Genomic DNA, 18,843 nt, shown 5'->3' with positions numbered 1-18,843 from the left:
TAAAGTGATCACTTTTGAAATTATCTAAAAGCTATGTACAATTCAAAACTCAAGCAAGAGACTTTCAAAAAGACAGCACGAATCAATGATTCTAGTTTTATATCATACTGCCCCTTAAGTTCCGATGAACGTATCGTCCCATTTATAAATGGCCAATCTGTGAGCATCAAAAGGGCTTCAGATAGACAAGAGGGTAGGTTTGCTAAATTGACAAATTTGTACTTTAGAAACAACCATTTGTCGAAGGAACATGCTAAGATTAGATATGACCGGGAACAGGGATTTTATATCCAAGACGCGAATTCTACATTTGGAACCGTGCTTAATAACGAGAAGGTGTTGATTCCTGGTGTTGAACATCTGTTGAATACCAATGATACTGTTGGATTAATAATGTCCAAGACATCTCTGCAGATCAAGAAAATCACGGAGGAATTTATTTCCGCCAATTCAACAGACAAAGACATAAGATCGATCCCAATAAGCGAGTTTGATAACCCCACCATTGTCATAAATTTCAGAATAGACATCAAGGATTCAATTTTAAAGTTAATCCCAATTGAACGGGGAGGGGATCAGGTTGCAAATTATACCAAAGCAGACAAAGAACCTGTTTTAGTAGCAAGTACTGATTCTACGGATAGAGTAAACGAAATTCCTGATGACAGTGAATCAAGTAGTGATGAGGTCGAAGTTGTTGATATTGGTATTGTTTCAAATACAGTTACGGAAAATGACAATTCATGCTTGAATGGACACAACTCAGATGACGAAATCATTGTGATTGATGTATCAGATGAAGACCTGGAGGATCATTTGGTTTCTGAAAAACCAAGCCACCTCGAAGACAATGAAATTACCAAGTCTGATCATCTCAAGAATACCGAAACACAAGGTAGTTCTGTTGGAGCATTATCACCCACAGATCGTATTGAAAGTCCGGTTTCAAAAATGATTGTAGAAGTCCCTTCCTCCGAACATGAGGCCGATGATTCCGGTATTAATGTGAATACGAAACGCAATTGGAAAGGTAACAATTCAAATGAAATATCACATAACTGCTCCAGTGGAGAGTTTTCTGAATCAGAAATATCTAATATTAGTTCGAGCGATGATTTTTCTGACTCAGATATTGTGGATGAAATTAAAAATAGACAAGATGAAATCAGCATTTTATGTGACGAAAGTGAACTGACAAAAGGTGAGTTTGGTGAGTATGATCAATCTGATGGCGACAATAACGACAGAAGAAGCAACGAGCAATTAGATACCTTTTGCTATAAATCGCGGAAAGATGACCATGACTCAAAATATTACTCTTTGCTTGAGAAGTGTGACCATGATCACAGCGATTTCGAAAGTGAACTGGACGTTGAATCCACCCTCTTTGGAAGCAACTGCGATAAGATAGATAATATCGAAATTCCAGAAGATAATAAACTTGTACGCACTGGTTCACAAGAATTTGGGGATGACTACGATGAAACTATGTCTTTAGATCAGTCGAGTTCCGGTTGTTCATCTAGAAAGAGAAGGTATGAAGAAATCGACAATTTGGAAGATTTGGAACATCATACATCTATAGAATATTCTGATTGTGAATCGACGAATCAACCTCCAAGAAAGAAACATGCAAGTACTGAGTCCAAGTGGAAAACGTTTACGAAAGAGGTGGGCAAAGGTTTGTTTTATGTTTTTGCAACAATTGTAGCTCTTGGTGTCTATGGTAGCTCTATTGCCAATGAGGAAAGTTAAATTTACGATACTTTTTGAAATGAATATTTGGTTTAAAGAGATCAGATTACAACTATTTAAGGTTTTCATGGAAGTTTTGTTCTTGTTGTATTTTTGGATTTGTTTTCAGTAAAGCTTTTTGGTTTTGGTTTTGTACTCAACAGTAGCATGTTTTTGCTTTGGATTTTGTTACTATTCTTTTATTTCTAACTCACTTTTTTTTTTTTCTTTTTAATTATATGGTTTAGTTGTATACACCACTTTGATTGATACCGTCTTATTATTCACACCCTAAGTAACGTATATTTTCCTAATTTGGAGTCTTAAAGATGTATTTTTTTTTTTTTTTCACTAGGGTTTATTTAGGTTCATATTTTGTTTTAGTGGTTTCTGTTCAATAAATATTTCTGTTATTTTCATATTCAACGTTTATTAAAAACAATATATATATATATATACATATATCTAAGAAACTGGTTGAAGATCTTAAAGCGTTTACTGAATTAATAATGTAGATGCAAAGTCAAATTTTTATAAGGTACATTAATTAGTAGGAGCATTTTTCTTTTTCTGATAAGTTCTTTTCTTTTTAACTTCTGGTGATGATGCAACAGGTTTTGGTTGCTCTGTAGTAGATGGTGATGCTTGATTAAACTGTTGGGTTTGTGGAGAAGCTTGGTTCAATGTACTGTTTTGATTACTGCCCGATGAATTAGCAGCATTGGAGGCTTGTTGTTGTTGCTGTAATCTTCTTTTTTGGTGAATTAGCTGCAACTGTTTCATACGTTGAAAATAGAGTGGGAATCGTTGAAATAATTGCTGCTGTAAGTTCTTTGCTTGTTGAATTGCTTGTTGCTTCTGTTGTGGCGTCAATTTTTGACCTGTAGGGGTAACACCAGATTGACCCATCATTGCAAGTGTAGCCATGTTCTGTTGAATTTGCTTATACACTTTCTGTTCTTCAGGCGTCAATGAGTTCTGGAATATCTGTTGTTGTTGCTGTTGCTGAAGGGTCTGTTGGGGAGTTTTCTGTTGCTGTGATTGTTGATTGTTATTCAAACTTCCTATTTGCGGCTGCTGTGGCTGGGAAGGTTGTTGAAGAGTATTTTGATTATTCATCGTCGGCGTATTTGCTGTATTGGTCACATTGGACCCATTAAGCAGCAGAGCAGCAGATACTGAATTTTGACCCTGGATAGGAACCGGACTTTGAGTCTCAGTTTGTGCTTTGGCCTGTGCCTGTGCCTGTGCCTGTGCTTTGGCTTGTGCTTTAGCTTGTAACTGTTTTTTTGTCTCTTTCTTCGCTCTTTTGGGTGCGGGCTGATTCTGGGTTGCTGGGGATGGACGCTTCGTTTGTTCAACACTAACAGGCGAGTTCATGGAGTTTTGGGGGACCAACTGTTGACTGGGTTGTACCAGCTCACCCTGAATAGCATTTGCTTGAGCCTGGATCTTTGCTTCTTGTTGCAACTTCTCTATTTCACGTTTCTTTCTTATTTCCTCTATTAATCTCAACCTCATAAATTGTCCAGTAGCCCTAACCAGATTTTGTGGTATTGTAGTAATAGGAGGGTGGACAGAAGTGGGTGATGCTGCAGTTTGATTTGTGCCAGCACCATTTGCTTTGTCTCCTTTCTTAGTTTTGGTATCTGCAGATGAAACCCCGTCTGCAGTAGTCTGTTTAGAAGACTGAGAAGCAGCTGAAGCGGTTGTACTTGTCGGTGTGGGTGTTGCAGCAGCAGTTACTGTTGATGTGCTAGAGGCCCCGGTTGTTGACGAACTTGGCAATGCTGAAGTGCTCACAACTACAAGCCTTTTATCCAGACAATCGTCAGGACGTTTAGGCTTGTTTGATAATAGCAACATGAGTTCTTCGTATTCCGATGATTTATGCAACACCATTTCATCTTGGTGAATTTTGCGACGTGGCTGTTCAATGGCATCTCTGTGTTGGAATTTAACTTCGTCAATCTCGTTGCCAATGTCATGTGATTCATCACCAGAAAGTTCTGGTTCAGGTCTAAGGTGATCATAGTTATAAGGATTCAAAGGAACTGATAAATTTAACTCTCTATTTGTTGCTGTCAAAATCTCAGACTCCATCTGTAAAGATAAATAATCGGTGAATCGATGGAGCGCTGAATCCGTGTGATAAAGTAAATCGTAATAAATGGAAAGAGAAGTCGGTCTCAACAACGTTCTATATGTCCGAGGTTTTGAAACAGCCATTTGCTGTTTTTTGTCTTGATCCTTGGATGGAGATAATGTTGATCTATTCTGCAAAACGGCTGTTTTGATCATATTTCTGTGATCATAAACTTGTAATATTATACATCCATCATATGGCCTGATGGCAAAATCCTTGATTAATTCACACATTTCCACCGGAATTTCCTCTTTCAAAACATGTTTCATGAAATCTTTAATCATGGGGGAGTCCTTAGGAATTACTTGGGAATCTTGGGAATTGTTGAACCTGTAATGTGTCTCAAAAATATGTAAACTCATAGATGCTGGATATTTAGAGTACTTTTTTAGAATCTCCTCCGACGTTGAGGCAAAATGGTAATTTTGAAGGGCAGCCCTATGTTTAAGTTGCTGTTGTTGTTGTAGCTGTTGTTGATGTTGTTGCTGGCGAATTAGGTTCTGCTTTCCATCCTGGTTCTTAGCCAGCAACGATGCACCATTATGAGCCAAATTTCCCACAGTGGTGGAAGCAGCACCACTAGAAACTTCAGATTTTATCATAATGTAATTTCAAAAGTAATCTAGATAAATCTCTAAAAATTGGCTATTTCTTTCCTCACAAATTGATTCTTCCAAAACTAATAAAAATCTTAAAAAGACCTTGATTAACGATTATATACTAAAAAAAGTAAGGCAATAGCTTGGTAATTAATGATTGATGGGATGGGTATTCTAGTAGTCAAATGTACCGCTTCTACTTGTAGTTGTTGTTCTTCGTTTACTTGTAAATATATCTGGAACGAAAAAAAAAAAAAAAAAAAAAAACAATCTCGAAGAAAAAAAATATCTCCCAGAACACCAAATCTAGATAAGTTATAAGAAGAACTTCCTACAGTACAAAATACTATGCTAACAGCTTTTATATATGGCTATACCTAATTCAATTTATATTGGTCTCTGTGTTGAGACAGAACTCTATTGATTTAAATAGTTTGATTCTATCGCTCTCATTAAAAACCCATAAACCGTATATTTCACCTAAAAGATTTCTTATTATGATTAAGTTGTCATTCAATTCAACATCCATTTCCAGAACCGAAGAGTTGTCTAACCCATTTGGGAAAAACTGACTGCTAATTTTGTTTGGTAATAACCCCAATGAGAAGCACTCTGGATTGTTTCTGTTCAAAAGTATAAGCCCATAACAGAAAAGGTTTTGCAAATCTCTATAGCTTGGTACAGTTGCTGTTGGGGGGACTTTAAAATCTCGAATATAAAGTGCCAATGTTCCTTGGAAATCTGACTTCACCCACTCTTCTGTTTCGTCATTAAAATTGTACAAGACACAATGAGAGGTGTTGCACAACAACTGTTTGATGGCAGGGTCATACCGGCTAATGACATTGAAATTTAGCGCGTTTGTATATAACCTAAGAGCCTCATCCCTGGTTATCTGTTCTTGTTTAATATCTGATGTGTCCTTTACCTTTGACCCCATTTCATTGATTCTTTCTGGCTGTCAGTATAATTCTATTTGTAATGATGAAAATTGTTTTGGTCCAGCCACGGTTTCGGATGTTGTTTTTTTTTTTTGGTGATCGGCACACGCACTCTTGGCTCTTGTACTTTTATTTGCCACAATATAAATTTATTATTTGGTTGCTATTTTCTTTTATAACAAGGAAAACCAATCTATCGATACTTCAACAATGTTTGCATTCACCAGAACAGTTCCAAGATCTCAATTGAGTCTTGCAGTCAGAAATTCGCTCAGAACTTATGTGTCCATTGGTGATAAGGTACCAGCAACACCAGTTTTTGAAGGTTCACCAGGTAATGACGTTAATCTTGCCGAAGAAACAGCAACTGGAAAGACAATTTTAATTGGTGTTCCAGGGGCTTTCTCCCCAGCATGTTCATCTTCACATGTTCCAGGATATATCAAGAATATTCGTGCCTTTAATGACAAAGGCTACCAAAGATTTTTTGTCGTTGCAGTCAATGATCCGTTTGTGACAAAAGCTTGGGGCGAGCAATTATTGGAATCGGTAGCTGGTCAACAAATAAGATTTTTTGCTGATTCAACTGGTGCTTTTACAAAGGAGCTTGATTTGTTGTTTGATGCCAGAAAAGCTTTTGGTAACGAGAGGTCTAAAAGGTACGCTTTAATCATCGAAGATGGGAAAGTCGTCAAAAGCTTTGTTGAACCAGACAACACATCTGTTGATGTATCTGCTGCTCAAAAGGTCTTGGAAGAAGCTTGAAACTATCTCATTGTTGTAAATTGATACCACTGGTCGTGGAGAATATAGCGCATGATAAAATACACAATTGGAGAATAGTCCCCAGAAAAAAAAATAGTAACAAAGCAAAAGTGAAAATTTTTATTTTCCGATCAAACGAATCCAAAACTCTTTAATGTAACTCTTCTATTTTTTTTCTTCTATTTTGCAACATGTTTAGGATCATCAATACTTGTAACGGGATCAAGTCCTTTTTGCCAAACCAAATTTTAAAAGTGTATCCATATCATTCAAAATTCTATTCAACCAATGAACTGTTTTCCAAAGATGAAATCGAGAAATCAAAGAAATGGCTAGAGTCCTTCGCACATACTCAAATTCCTACACATTTATTTGATATATCTTACAGTAGATCATCAGGACCTGGTGGGCAAAAAGTCAATAAAACATCGTCTAAGGCAACAGTATCTCTAGAGCTGGGATTGTGGTTGGACCCTCGTATTTGCTATTGGATCCCTCAACCAATTCAAGCGCAACTAAAGAGCAAAGGTATACGCTATGAAACAAAAGGAGGCGGGTTGTTAATTCAAAGTGACACTAGTCGTAATAGGGAACACAACACAGAGCTATGTTTTCAAAGACTTGTAGAAGAAATCAAATCCAAAGTATACTTTGCGAGTGAAACAAGTCAAGAAGATAAAGAAAAGTGGCAAGAATTGGAAGAAGATTATAAGGAACGTAAAAAATTTAACAAAAAAAAGCAATCCGACAAGAAAAAAAATAGGTCAAAGAAGTTTGATTGGTAACTCTTTAGAGCATAGATTGTAAATAGTAAAGAGTAAATAGTAGTTGGATTTAATCTGAATGTTAGTACTTAGAGGATGATGTAGATGGAACGAGAACAAAAAAAAAAGTGTCTGTAGTAATTTGTTTTGATGAAATTGTCTCAACTTTTGTTGTGTTTTTTCTTTTCTTTATTCCCATTGAAAGCAGAGTGCAGAAGAATTAGGTACTGAAGATGGTGAATGGGAATCTCAACGAATGCATCCAATCACTTTCTGGCATAGTTCAAGCTACAATCGAAAAAGTCTTACAAGATAACGATAAAAATTTTTTATTTGAAATACCTGATGATTCTTTGTTCAACAACGGGAATATACAATTCAAAAATTTATTGGAGAATATAGACTTGGACTATAAAGTATCATCGAATGATAATGCTACAGATCAAGTCAAATCCCAAGTTGAAATTTACAATGACAATGTTGATAATAAATGCAAAGAATTTGTTGTGTCATCAACATTTTTAAATGTGATAAATGCAAGAGTACAAGCATTTGTAGAATCCAACATGGCTGACAAGACTGATTTTTTTAATGCAATTTCTTTGATTTTGGATTTTGAAGTGTCATTATTTCTTAACGTTGATCCAATTTTAAAGCAAGTCTTTTATGATAGCATTCTGAAAATTACAAAACTATTGTTTCCTATTTCAACAGCAATTATCGAAACATTTTGGTCTTCTTTGGAGACAAGAGTTCCGATTATTTTGAACAAGTTATATAAAAATACACCTTCTGAGAGGATGGCATTGTTAGAGATGTGCAACTATTTGACTGATAATTTGATTGTGAAGAATAAAGAAGGACAAAGAGACTCGTATAAAAAGGATAGTTTTAATGACAGGTTTCAGGCTAGAGTGAGATTTTTTATAGCAGGCATTTTAAACTTTGAAGACAATACAGGATTGAATAAGTATTTTCATGTTTCCAATAGAGCTTCATCTAGTATCCAAACCAAGGATCCATATTTGGAAGATCTTCTTGAGATACAGAGACTTTTCAACAATCCATTGCAATACTTGAAACGAGAAAACCAAAAAAAATTACGAGTGCTTGCTGGGAAAGTTGCACAAGTAACTAAGGAGTTGCTAATTCAAGAAAAGATTTTCAGGGCTTCCCATCCATCGTGGGACCAGTTTCTTATTTCACCACCAAAATCAAAAGCTGAGAGAGATTATTTGATAGAGAAATTTTCTAAATCATCATACGTTCCTGAGAATTACTTTCTTTCGTTGTTTCCAAAAAGTGACAGAAAACAACAAGCGCAAGATGCAGAGATGTTGGATGGTATAATGAGAAAGCCTGTGGCGAGAATGCAATGCATTCAGCTGATTTATATTGTTGCACATTTCTTCTCGGAGTTATCACTTAAAAATAAAAACCAGTTTTTGAATTCAATACATGCCCCTCCTACTATCAAACATTTTGTGGATGGTGTTTCGCCTGATGACGTTGTGTCATCATTTGCTAGTGTTAAAAAAGATATAATGCACACTCTTAGGGCGATTGACTCACATTGGTTGTTTCTACTTCAACATTTAACATTGTCTGAAAAGAATTGGTGGAGTTGGCTCACTTACGGAAAAGAGTCTAAAACAAACAAGTCATTTTTTTTCGATAAAAATTTAACGTTGGATGATATCCACAATGTGGAGAACACGTTCAAGAGTATGTACCCATATAAAGATAAGAAATATTTCAATACATTTGTAACTCCTCAGGTTACCAGAAAGATGAAAATTCAACGGGGGTTATCTCAAATACAGGGTGCTGATGTATTTTCAATCAATGATTCCAAATTTGAAATTGACAGTATAGACAATGAACTTTCTCAAACAACTGACGCTAATAATAGAAATGAGCTTTTGGAAAAAAAATCACTACTCACATGGAGAGTGTTGCGAGAACAGAGGTCATCCGACTGGTTGAAAGCTACCCAGGCGTTGCGAGCTCAGGCGGTATTGGATCAAGAAATGAAAGCTGATAGTGATAGACAGGAAGTCGATTCCCAGGATGACGCTAAATCTCAAAAAAGATCCTCGATTGATTCTGAGGAGAAGGAGCTACCAGTAACCAAGAGAATAAGGTTAGATGAACAAAACATTGGTGAAAACTCTGGAAATGAACCCGAAGAGAATTCTCAAAATCTTGAGATCAATGAAGCTATTGATTCCAACAAGGACAGTAATGGTGAAAATCATGATGCAGTCGATGTGGACATTAAAGATCATGATATGTAATGTCTTCAGATGCGTCTTTTTAGGGACGCCTGTATGTAAATTAAAAATGGAAGTACAATGTTATTCATGTGTAGAAGTAATATTAAGAATTAAAAGAGTTAAAACAAAAATAAACTTGAGCTACCAAGTATGAGACGCGCTTCTTTCCAATTTTTTAATTTGCACAAAATAAAAAAAAAAAAAAATAGCCTTCAGACCTTCCTTTCAAGCAGATCATCCAGAATTTTTGACACACCTATCAAAATCCACCACCTTTTTTTTGTGAAAAGAACTCAAGCATAGATACCTGAAGCTCATATTATTCTTTTTATTGGCTTTCCTTGATCTTGTTATAAGTGGAAGTAGTCTTTTTTTTTTTCTGCACACTCAGAACTAAATTTCTTTAGACTGTTGAATATGCCACCAAAAAGAAAGAAGCTCCTGAAGGAGACGAAATTGGCGCTGCTTTCGAAGAAGCAATCATCTACTGTCACGAAGAGAAGAAGATCAGCAAGAAAATTAGCACAAGAGAATAAAAATAATTGTTCACCGACGCAAAAAATTGTTGATGACATTGATGTTGATAATCGACTGTCAGAAGAGATAACAGGCTCTTTGAATTCCTCGCCTATCAAGCAAATGGCTAAGCGCCTCAACAATTCGACCCCCACCAAGAATATAATTTCCTCATCTCCCATAAAAACCAAGAAAAGTGTTGCATTTTCAGATGATCTAATATCAGACATCCCCAGCACGCCAGAGCGAGTCCATTCTCCTGGCCGATCCATCCTAAAATCATGCAACCCTGAGTTACAAAACAGGTTGGTTGATCCGAGTAACACTTTGTTATGGCGGAAAGCAAATGATAATGTATCATATGGTCCGAAAAATACCGATTTTTGGCTACAAGGAACTATTGTCCAGTTGCCCCCAAATTCACCAGACTTGTATTACTTGATAGAAGGGTGTATAACTGTATTGCGGGATGTGTCTTTTGATAAGAGGTTTGAAGTTTATGCCACATTGAACGGTGTATACAAAACAAACTCCGGTCCTAGCGCTGTTAAATTATTTAGTTCCATTTTGGAGAATTCTGGGTCAGTGAGTCCACGTAAAAGTCGTTCCACTCCGAGCCCATTAAAAAACTATAGTCCTACAAAGAAACAACGAGAAAATCTGTATGTTGCATTGCTAGCTGGTCAGATAATAAAGGATATAGAGGCAACAGAGGATTCGTTGTTTAATGATAACAAAGATAAAGAAAACAGGACACCTACAAAAAATGACCCATTTCGTATAAGAATTGTCAATCAAGCAACCAAATTAATGAGCTATTTTATTTTAGATCAGGAGCTTAACAAACTAATATCGCTCCAAAACGTTGACTGGTTATATCATCATGCGTGTGCAATGCTTACACATCCAAAGGCATCGAAGGCGATCATTTCAGCATATTTGGTAATAATGAAAGAATGCAGACTAAGCGTAAAAAAGAAAAAGGCATTGTTTGAGACTGGTGACTTAGCTGAGAAGATGCTATTTGCATTGATCAATATGAAAAGGTTTCCCAGTTCGTCATTGGTGTCAGAGCAATTTTTGTGCTTCAAGAATTTTGTGAATCTTTTCCCAGGTATAATGGCCAAGAATGTCTCACATTGGTTTGGAATGTTATTATTAAGTGTTTGCGAGGTTGGTTCGCCGTTTTATTTGAAATGCTTTTCTGTCGGGGTTCATTGTTTATTGGAGGTGACTAAGGCATTTTTAGATAACCGGAAGGTAATGGCATATGTAAAACTTTTTTTATCTTCCCCTTTTTCCATCAATATCAAATCAATGTCAAGTAGTGAATCGATTGCCATTAATTCTGATTCCAGCGATTCTCAGAACCAGAAAGTGGTAGACGTGGTCTTGTCGAAACTTCAGGACCTTATTCAGGATGGCCAATTCAAGGAGGCCATGGATATTTGGGTTGCATTGACAGTACTTGTTGGATATTCAGGTGAATCTTTCGAAAGGTGGGAGCATTTGAGTAAATGGTTGCAAATCACAAAACTTTGTTTCAACTCACAGGTACCTCAAGCCAGAGTATTAGCGTTAAGTTGTTGGAAAGCGATAATTTTTAATTTGTGCAGAAATGATTTGGATGAAATAAGGAAGACATTGGATCTGGCAATGGGTCATTCAAATATTAGGGACAAGCAACAGCAAATCACAACAGCCATGAAACCCAAAGTAAAGCTTCTCACCTATTTATTTGGTAGTTTTAATGCAGAAGAAATGGAAGATAAAGTCATTGACACACTACACAACCTATTTATCGCTATCTTATATTCCACAATTAATCCCCTTGTTATAAAACTGCGCACAAAGTACTTGCACATCCTTTGGGACAGAGTCTTCCAATTTGTATTTATTAACTTTTATTTTAAAAAGGATGCTTCTAACGCCCATATGAACCAATTAGGCTTCACGGTCTTGTCGAAATTGATAAAATCTGCCACTCCAGTGACTGAGAGAAACTTCAATGAGGTTCGCTGTTTGTCAAACGATCCAGTCTCAATCAACGAAGTAAATTCGTTGCCATCAAGGTGGATTCACGCAAAGTTTGATAAGATAATGCAGAATATGATATTAATATTTCTTCTGGCAAACTTGCATGTGGAAGATAAAATTGGGTTTTTCATTGCATTTTTGGCAAGCATAAAACCGATAGTGAAAAATGAGGCGCTGGTATCTCCTACAACATTTGACATTATTGATAATATCCCTATAGTCTTGAGTCACCTTTTCAAATCAAATACACTTTCACATGATTTGGCAATCAAATTGATTGTAAATCTACATGACACTTTTACATCGTCGTTATTAGTGAGGAGGGCAAATAAGCAAGATGAGATTGATACAAGCAATAACATATATATTCCTGTGCTTGCTAATTGTTTAAAGAGTTTATCAAAAGAAGAGTACTTAGAGATTTTTCAATTAATAACTCAGTCACTTTCTCATAAAAAAATTCTTGTATTTATTGCTGATTACGTCCAGCTGGGTCTTGAAATGGAAGACGTTAGGGGATTGTTTTCCGATATTCTTACCAAACGAACAGTTGAATTGTCCAACGAAGAATTAGGATTGTATGGGGAGATTTGTCAATATTTTGATACAGGGTTTGAGACATTTGTGAAGAAGTTAATACAAACAGTCGTTGTTGTGCCGGAGTCGGAAAAAATGCTCAATTGTTTTGAATGCTTGAATATCACATCCTGGAGTTATTCTATTGTCGTCTTTCTTTTGTTATTGTTGAAGAATGCTCCAAATAGACACATTTTTCAATTTACCATAAATTTGATAGAGAAGATGATGACAAGCAATTTCGTCGAAACATTGGAACTCTTGACAATACAAGATTTTGAGGCTGAGATTCTTCCATTGGTGGATCAAATATATAGAAACTCGTTGCAATACTCTGGTGAAACGCTCTTCAAAATCTGCCTGCTTTTGAAGAATTATTTGGAATATAAATTAAAAAACTCAGATAATCATGAACTAGTTGACAGGTTGCTTTTGGGTTGCTACTCGGTCTTGGGTATTGATGTTGGTACCTTCATACAGGAGGACTATTCAAAGTTTCCTAATTTCAAAACTGAATTGGATAAAAGAAACATGTGCGTTGTTGATGGCAAGATAGTTTTCAATGGCTTGGAAAAAAGTCAGGAATCGGATGAGAAGTCATCACAAGAACTAGATGCTAGTGTACCACCTGGGCCTGACAATTCTTTGAAGTTGCAAGTGGATTCAAATATACAAAAGGAGGAAGATATTAGCAAAAATAACGAGTTTGATCAAAATTGCATGTCAGAGTCGTTGTCGGCAGCTTCATCTGCTCTAATATTGGATGTCGATACAGTGAATACCATTGATGAAAATGCTATAAATAGACTAAGTTCTGATGTCATTCCACGGGAGACAAAACAGGTTTCGAAACAGGATTGTGAAGTTAATGATATTATTATGACTGATACTGAAGGTCCTAAGGACGAATCTGGAGTACTGTCTTTAGCAAAATGTGAAAGCGATATTCAAAATACAGAGAGGGGATTTGGTCTAATTGTTAAGCTAACGCCAGTTAAGAAGAAATCTGCAAGTCAAACTATGTCTCCCAAACAAGAATTAATTGTTAAAATTGTAAGGAAAAAACCAGAGGAGCAAGCTCAAGATTCTTCCTCTAGTGCTAAGGATGATGATGAAATATCTGACATAGAAACAAGTTCGATTTCACAGGGAAATAGTAATGATATTATTGAGCAACAAGAAATCATATCTCCAGAAACACCCAATGGAGTGCTTGTTAGAAAGAGAGACTACCAAGAGGAATCTTTTACCCCATCAAAAAGATTAAAAGTTTGCGATATAGCAAATCTTCTTGACGGTGGGTTGGAAGCCACAGAAACGCAACTGAATGTAAATGAAAAATTATTACCACTGGGCGATGAAAATGATCTTGAGAATAAACAAGAGGAACTTAAAATCAGCAATTGCGATGTTGACTTGACTGAGCAACAAGGTGAAAGTGCTCAAGTTGACTCTTGTGACTTGTCAGACACTAGTCACGATTCTCTGGAATCGAAAGCACGTACAGAACATATTGTCAATACTGATGGTGAAGAGAATTATGAGAATGATGGAAGTGCACCCACCAAGGAACTCGATGCTGAAGGCAATAGTTTGTCAGATTTGAAAATTTTTGATATTCCTGCTTTATCAGAGACTAACAGTGATAGCAATGAGAACGCTACTGAGGAACAAGAGAAGAATAATGAGGAACCACAATCGAAGATACAAGAATTTCCTCTGTATTCTTTACCATTAAAAGAATTTGAAGAAATCAGATCTAAAAAAGACCTTGCAGATGACTTGTACAATTCAGTGGGACCCAGTTCCAATGAAATTAAGAGATCTTGCAGTCCGATGGAATTGGTTGATTTGCTTTCAACGAAATCCGATGCTGAGTTAGCATGTATAACGAGTGACGAAAAGTACGACATGGAAACCAAGTTACTAAATTTGATGGTTCGTTTGAGAAGGTTCAAGTAGAATGCTTTGTATTAATAAATGTATGGTGTAGGTTTCCGATGCAAGGGTTGAATCTGTGTGGGATCGCAGTAAACCAAAGTGAGAGGTTTCCTTTGGTACTTTCTCGCTCGCCCACTGGGATGATATACTAGATTCGGCTTGACTTCCCCATATCAAACTATTTATTTATTTATTTTTTTTATCCCTTTCTTAAATACTCATGAAAGTTTGTACGTAAGCGGTTACAGGACCGACAATATACAACGTGACAGATAAAACCATGTCGATTATTCCCTATAACAATAATAAGGATGTACTTTATCATAACCCTAATGATGGGATTATGGTTGTTCATGATCCTCATAAAAACACTATAAAACTACTATCCACCGTTGCATCCGAAACACAGAGAGAATCCAATGAGAGTAAACAAACAAGGAGACCATCACGGGTCTTTAACAATGATCAATTTCCTCATAACACAAGCATGACGAAATGTCCCAACTGTGGGTTCACATGGAACGAGTTCAGTAATGCTCGATCCAGGAGAAGCAGCTCGCATTCCTCATCTGGCCATTTCAATATATCATTGCCGCAAGAATACTTATCGCAATCGTTTATTCATACCGACTATTTCAAATTGATAGGCAAACTCCCATATAGCGAAGAGCATACATGCAAACTGACACTTAACAATTCTTTGCCTGAAGGGGTATTTAATCAAGGATATTTTAAACGGTTTTTCAAAAAAATCGATCCATATACGCTTGGTTCAGGAGCCCATGCACAAGTTTACAAAGTCAATCATGTGTTGAACAATATCGTTTTGGGAACATATGCCGTTAAAAAAATAAACATTGGTGGGCAACTTGAATTTTTGCAACAGGTTCTAAATGAAGTGTTGATTTTGTATGAGTTGTCTACCACAGGAGCTAATGAGAACAATTTAATTAGATACAATCATGTTTGGTTGGAAATGGGAGAGTTAGATGATCTGAACTCCATTTTTTTCCAAACACCCAAATCGGCCGACAGAAAAGAAATAAAAGTGCCATATGTTTTTATTTTGCAGCAGTATTGCGATGGTGGCCACTTGGAAGATCTAATCAAACGCAATTTCACAATTAAGGAAAATCTTACTTGGAAAGAAAAAGTCGAACTAGAACGGAAAAAGAGACGTGCCGTGAAACTTGGGGATGAAACGATACCAAAGGGGAAACAATGGCTTAGTACTTTTGAGATATGGAAGTTCTTTCATGATGTCGCCAACGGAGTCAATTATCTACATCACAATGGCATTTTGCACAGAGATATGAAACCTTCAAACTGCTTACTAGATGTGAAATATGTCTCACAGGAGATTAAACTGACTTTTGAGAGCCAAGAGGATTTTGAACAGCATTTGTACAAGTTGCCAAGAGTTTTAGTTTCTGATTTCGGAGAAGGAAAGTTCATCGAGAAGCGTCAAAATATCAACTTAGAAAACTTATCTGATAGACAGGGTAACACAGGAACATTGGAATTTACTGCTCCTGAATTGTGGTTATATGCATGCGATCCTAAATTTGGAAATGATGGTAAGAAGTTTTACAATGACTTTACTTATGAAAGTGATATATATTCTTTAGGTTTGATTTTATGTTATTTGTGCATTGGGAAGTTGCCCTTTTCTGATATCATTCGAGATGAAAATGATCCACAAGAGGCAAGAACCAAAATCATGAATTGGTATAACAATTTGAGGTTTGCAAGTTTCAGCGAATGGTTTGAGTCGCAGATTCACGATAGAGAGGGGGTTATGGACGAGTGCATGGCGGATTTCCAGAAATTAGCATACAAAATGATCAAAGGAGAAGATGAAGTTGTTGTTGTTGGTGGCGGCAGTACCACCTCTCGTATTGGGTCCAAGGATGTTTTGTTGTACTTAAATAATATAAAGTGGGAGAGATTTATAAATACTGGCCACACTTTTACTAGTAGTGATTCACGGAGTATAAACAATGAATTGGCAATTATTGAAAAAGATGATCGGGATCTCTATTCTTTCAATAAAGACTATGTACCATCTTTACTTCAAAACGAGGAATTTAGTGACGATGATGATATAGAGTACGAAGGACAGCATGATTTTGATCACATCAATCTAACAGAGGATGAATTTGAAGACGACCTATCACGGAGTTATCATGAATCGGCGGATCCGGTTAAATCTGACTTTTTTCAAATCGATACGTTCAAGACTGTCCCTATTTATTGCATCGAATTAGTGTTGTTAGAGTATCTTTCGTTTTATTCTCCCAGCTTTTCGAAATCAACTTTGAAGCTCTGCATATTTAGCTCCATTGGGTTGGATATATTTGTGATTGAAAGAACCAAACTTAGAACCATGTTATTTTTGTTGCTATCAATAGTATTGTCCATACTTTTGGCTTACGAATTGGGTCATCTGAATCCTTATATAGTTTGATTTTTAATGTATAAGTGATGTAGATTTCATGTGAGATGTAATTCTCTTTCAAATTGATGAAAAGCGGAAGCACGAGCTTGGAAGAGAAAGCGATGAACTTGAGAAGCACACCAAAAAAAAGCAAAGTTGAAAAAAAAAATAAATAAAAAAAAAAAATACAACCCCAAATCATAAGCTTTATACATTATTTTAGAAACAGGTTGATAGATAATTACAGATCATTATAATTTTAATAAACAAAAATGGGAGCCAAAAGAAAGAGGGAAAATCTAAATGGAAAACCTCGATCCAAGAAACAAAAAAAGAACAGTTTGCCAATAAAGGTGGACAATGCATCACTTCTAGAGAACAAATTTGAGACTTTGCAAAACCATTTAGATGAAGAGTCTGACTCTGAATTAATCTATGACTACGATAGAAAGAAGAGTGAAGAGTTAACTGATGAGGTGGTGTTAATTGATAGTGATGATGAATTCAATAAGTCAAGTGTTGGTTCTGACAATGATAATCTGGAATCAGAGGAAAAACATGCGATAGTAGATAAAGAAGAAACTCCGGAAAATGAATTAGCAAACAATGAAGATTTTATTGGTTTTGGGTTTCTGTCTGAAGATGAAAGTGAAGAATTTTTGGACTCTGAGGATGACTCATCTTACAAAAACGAAGGTGACTATGCCAATGGGGGGACACCAAATTCTCATTATCCGTGGGTTAAAGATCATGACCATTCTAAGCAAAAGGAGATAGCTGATTGGCTTACATTGGAGATGAAAGATTTTGTGAATTACATATCCCCTTCTAGTGAAGAAATTGTCACCAGAAACAATGTCATCAGTACGTTGAAAACGGAAATAGGGATGTTCTGGCCAGGTACTGAAACTCATGTTTTTGGATCTTGTGCAACAGATTTATATTTACCGGGTTCAGATATCGATATGGTAGTTGTTTCAGAAACCGGAGATTATGAGAATCGTTCCAGGTTGTATCAGCTTTCAACTTTTTTAAGAACTAAAAAGTTGGCTAAAAATGTGGAGGTTATTGCCAGTGCCAAAGTACCGATAATCAAATTTGTGGACCCAATTTCAGAGCTTCATATTGACGTATCATTTGAAAGAACAAATGGACTTGACGCAGCCAAGAGAATAAGAAGATGGCTAATATCTACCCCGGGACTACGTGAATTAGTTTTGGTAATCAAACAGTTTTTACGCTCACGTAGACTAAATAACGTGCACGTTGGTGGTTTGGGTGGTTACGCTACAATCATTATGTGCTATCATTTTTTGAGATTGCATCCAAAACTATCGACTAGCTCAATGGACGCTTTAGATAATTTGGGTGTGTTGTTGATTGAGTTCTTTGAATTATATGGCCGCAACTTTTCGTATGATGATTTGATAATCTCTTTGGACAGTGATACTGAAGAACCTCGGTATGAAAAGAAGGCTAACCACCCTATACTAAACACTTCAAGAAACACCTTTTCCATTGTGATCCGAGATCCAGCTGATACCACCAACAACATTACAAGATCATCTTACAATCTAAGGGATTTAAAAAAAGCCTTTGGCGGGGCCTATCAACTACTTGTAGAAAAATGCTACCAGCTAAATGCTGCTTCATATAAACAAAGATTGGGTCAACTGATATTAGGAGATATAATAAAATACAAAGGTAAAGAAAGAGATTTTAACGATGATCGTCATAAAGTGGTAAACCACGCATTAATCAATCATGAAGAAGAGACAGATGACGAAAGTGATGGACTCGATGGCAATGACAAGTATTACTTTTCTGATATGACGGTGGAGAGCAATGAGGATGAATACGTTCCGCCAAAGAAACGTGCCACGCCAGTCACCAACAAGGCAAAGGACACTAAGAAATTAGTGGAGTCCTTTTTAAGTCTTGAAGACAACAGTGATGCTGATGAGCTGCTAGCAAAAGACAACGCTGGCGGAATTGAGGAAGAGCCATATATCCCAAAACTTAAAAAAGTGAAATCAAACCTCGATAAAGATATCAAGAGAGATTACTGGAGACAAAAGGGTTTAGATTTATGATGATGATATTATGCTATT

The 18,843-nt window shown here is 36.3% G+C and overlaps 9 protein-coding genes across 9 annotated transcripts; 7 read left to right on the top strand and 2 right to left on the bottom strand. All coding sequences in view use genetic code 12, as the record gives it.

Moving 5' to 3' along the window:
* Positions 1-33: 33 nt before the first annotated feature.
* CD36_05170 (conserved hypothetical protein) lies at positions 34-1,755 on the top strand (the record flags this gene model as incomplete). The annotated part of the gene is made up of 1 exon (XM_002417138.1): positions 34-1,755. The coding sequence occupies one exon, from the start codon at positions 34-36 to the stop codon at positions 1,753-1,755; it is 1,722 nt and encodes a 573-aa protein (XP_002417183.1).
* A 522-nt stretch (positions 1,756-2,277) lies between these two features.
* Positions 2,278-4,482, bottom strand: CD36_05160 (hypothetical protein, conserved; the record flags this gene model as incomplete). The annotated part of the gene is made up of 1 exon (XM_002417137.1): positions 2,278-4,482. The coding sequence occupies one exon, from the start codon at positions 4,480-4,482 to the stop codon at positions 2,278-2,280; it is 2,205 nt and encodes a 734-aa protein (XP_002417182.1).
* Positions 4,483-4,861: 379 nt separating this feature from the next.
* On the bottom strand, positions 4,862-5,419 carry CD36_05150 (mRNA decapping enzyme Dcp1, putative; the record flags this gene model as incomplete). Its single annotated transcript, XM_002417136.1, has 1 exon — positions 4,862-5,419. The coding sequence occupies one exon, from the start codon at positions 5,417-5,419 to the stop codon at positions 4,862-4,864; it is 558 nt and encodes a 185-aa protein (XP_002417181.1).
* A 211-nt stretch (positions 5,420-5,630) lies between these two features.
* Positions 5,631-6,185, top strand: CD36_05140 (peroxiredoxin PRDX5, putative; the record flags this gene model as incomplete). The annotated part of the gene is made up of 1 exon (XM_002417135.1): positions 5,631-6,185. The coding sequence occupies one exon, from the start codon at positions 5,631-5,633 to the stop codon at positions 6,183-6,185; it is 555 nt and encodes a 184-aa protein (XP_002417180.1).
* Positions 6,186-6,376: 191 nt separating this feature from the next.
* Positions 6,377-6,970, top strand: CD36_05130 (conserved hypothetical protein; the record flags this gene model as incomplete). Its single annotated transcript, XM_002417134.1, has 1 exon — positions 6,377-6,970. The coding sequence occupies one exon, from the start codon at positions 6,377-6,379 to the stop codon at positions 6,968-6,970; it is 594 nt and encodes a 197-aa protein (XP_002417179.1).
* Positions 6,971-7,182: 212 nt separating this feature from the next.
* CD36_05120 (conserved hypothetical protein) lies at positions 7,183-9,246 on the top strand (the record flags this gene model as incomplete). The annotated part of the gene is made up of 1 exon (XM_002417133.1): positions 7,183-9,246. One exon carries the CDS (start codon positions 7,183-7,185, stop codon positions 9,244-9,246), a length of 2,064 nt encoding a protein of 687 aa, XP_002417178.1.
* Positions 9,247-9,642: 396 nt separating this feature from the next.
* Positions 9,643-14,316, top strand: CD36_05110 (conserved hypothetical protein; the record flags this gene model as incomplete). Its single annotated transcript, XM_002417132.1, has 1 exon — positions 9,643-14,316. The coding sequence occupies one exon, from the start codon at positions 9,643-9,645 to the stop codon at positions 14,314-14,316; it is 4,674 nt and encodes a 1,557-aa protein (XP_002417177.1).
* A 259-nt stretch (positions 14,317-14,575) lies between these two features.
* Positions 14,576-16,762, top strand: CD36_05100 (protein kinase, putative; the record flags this gene model as incomplete). Its single annotated transcript, XM_002417131.1, has 1 exon — positions 14,576-16,762. One exon carries the CDS (start codon positions 14,576-14,578, stop codon positions 16,760-16,762), a length of 2,187 nt encoding a protein of 728 aa, XP_002417176.1.
* Positions 16,763-17,004: 242 nt separating this feature from the next.
* Positions 17,005-18,825, top strand: CD36_05090 (topoisomerase 1-related protein TRF4, putative; the record flags this gene model as incomplete). The annotated part of the gene is made up of 1 exon (XM_002417130.1): positions 17,005-18,825. The coding sequence occupies one exon, from the start codon at positions 17,005-17,007 to the stop codon at positions 18,823-18,825; it is 1,821 nt and encodes a 606-aa protein (XP_002417175.1).
* Between the last annotated feature and the right edge of the window lie 18 nt (positions 18,826-18,843).

This window comes from Candida dubliniensis, chromosome 1 (genome assembly GCF_000026945.1).
Source record: "Candida dubliniensis CD36 chromosome 1, complete sequence".
NCBI lineage: Eukaryota > Fungi > Ascomycota > Pichiomycetes > Serinales > Debaryomycetaceae > Candida > Candida dubliniensis.
Note: the sequence above shows the minus strand (reverse complement) of the source record. Positions and strands in the feature narration are given on the sequence as shown.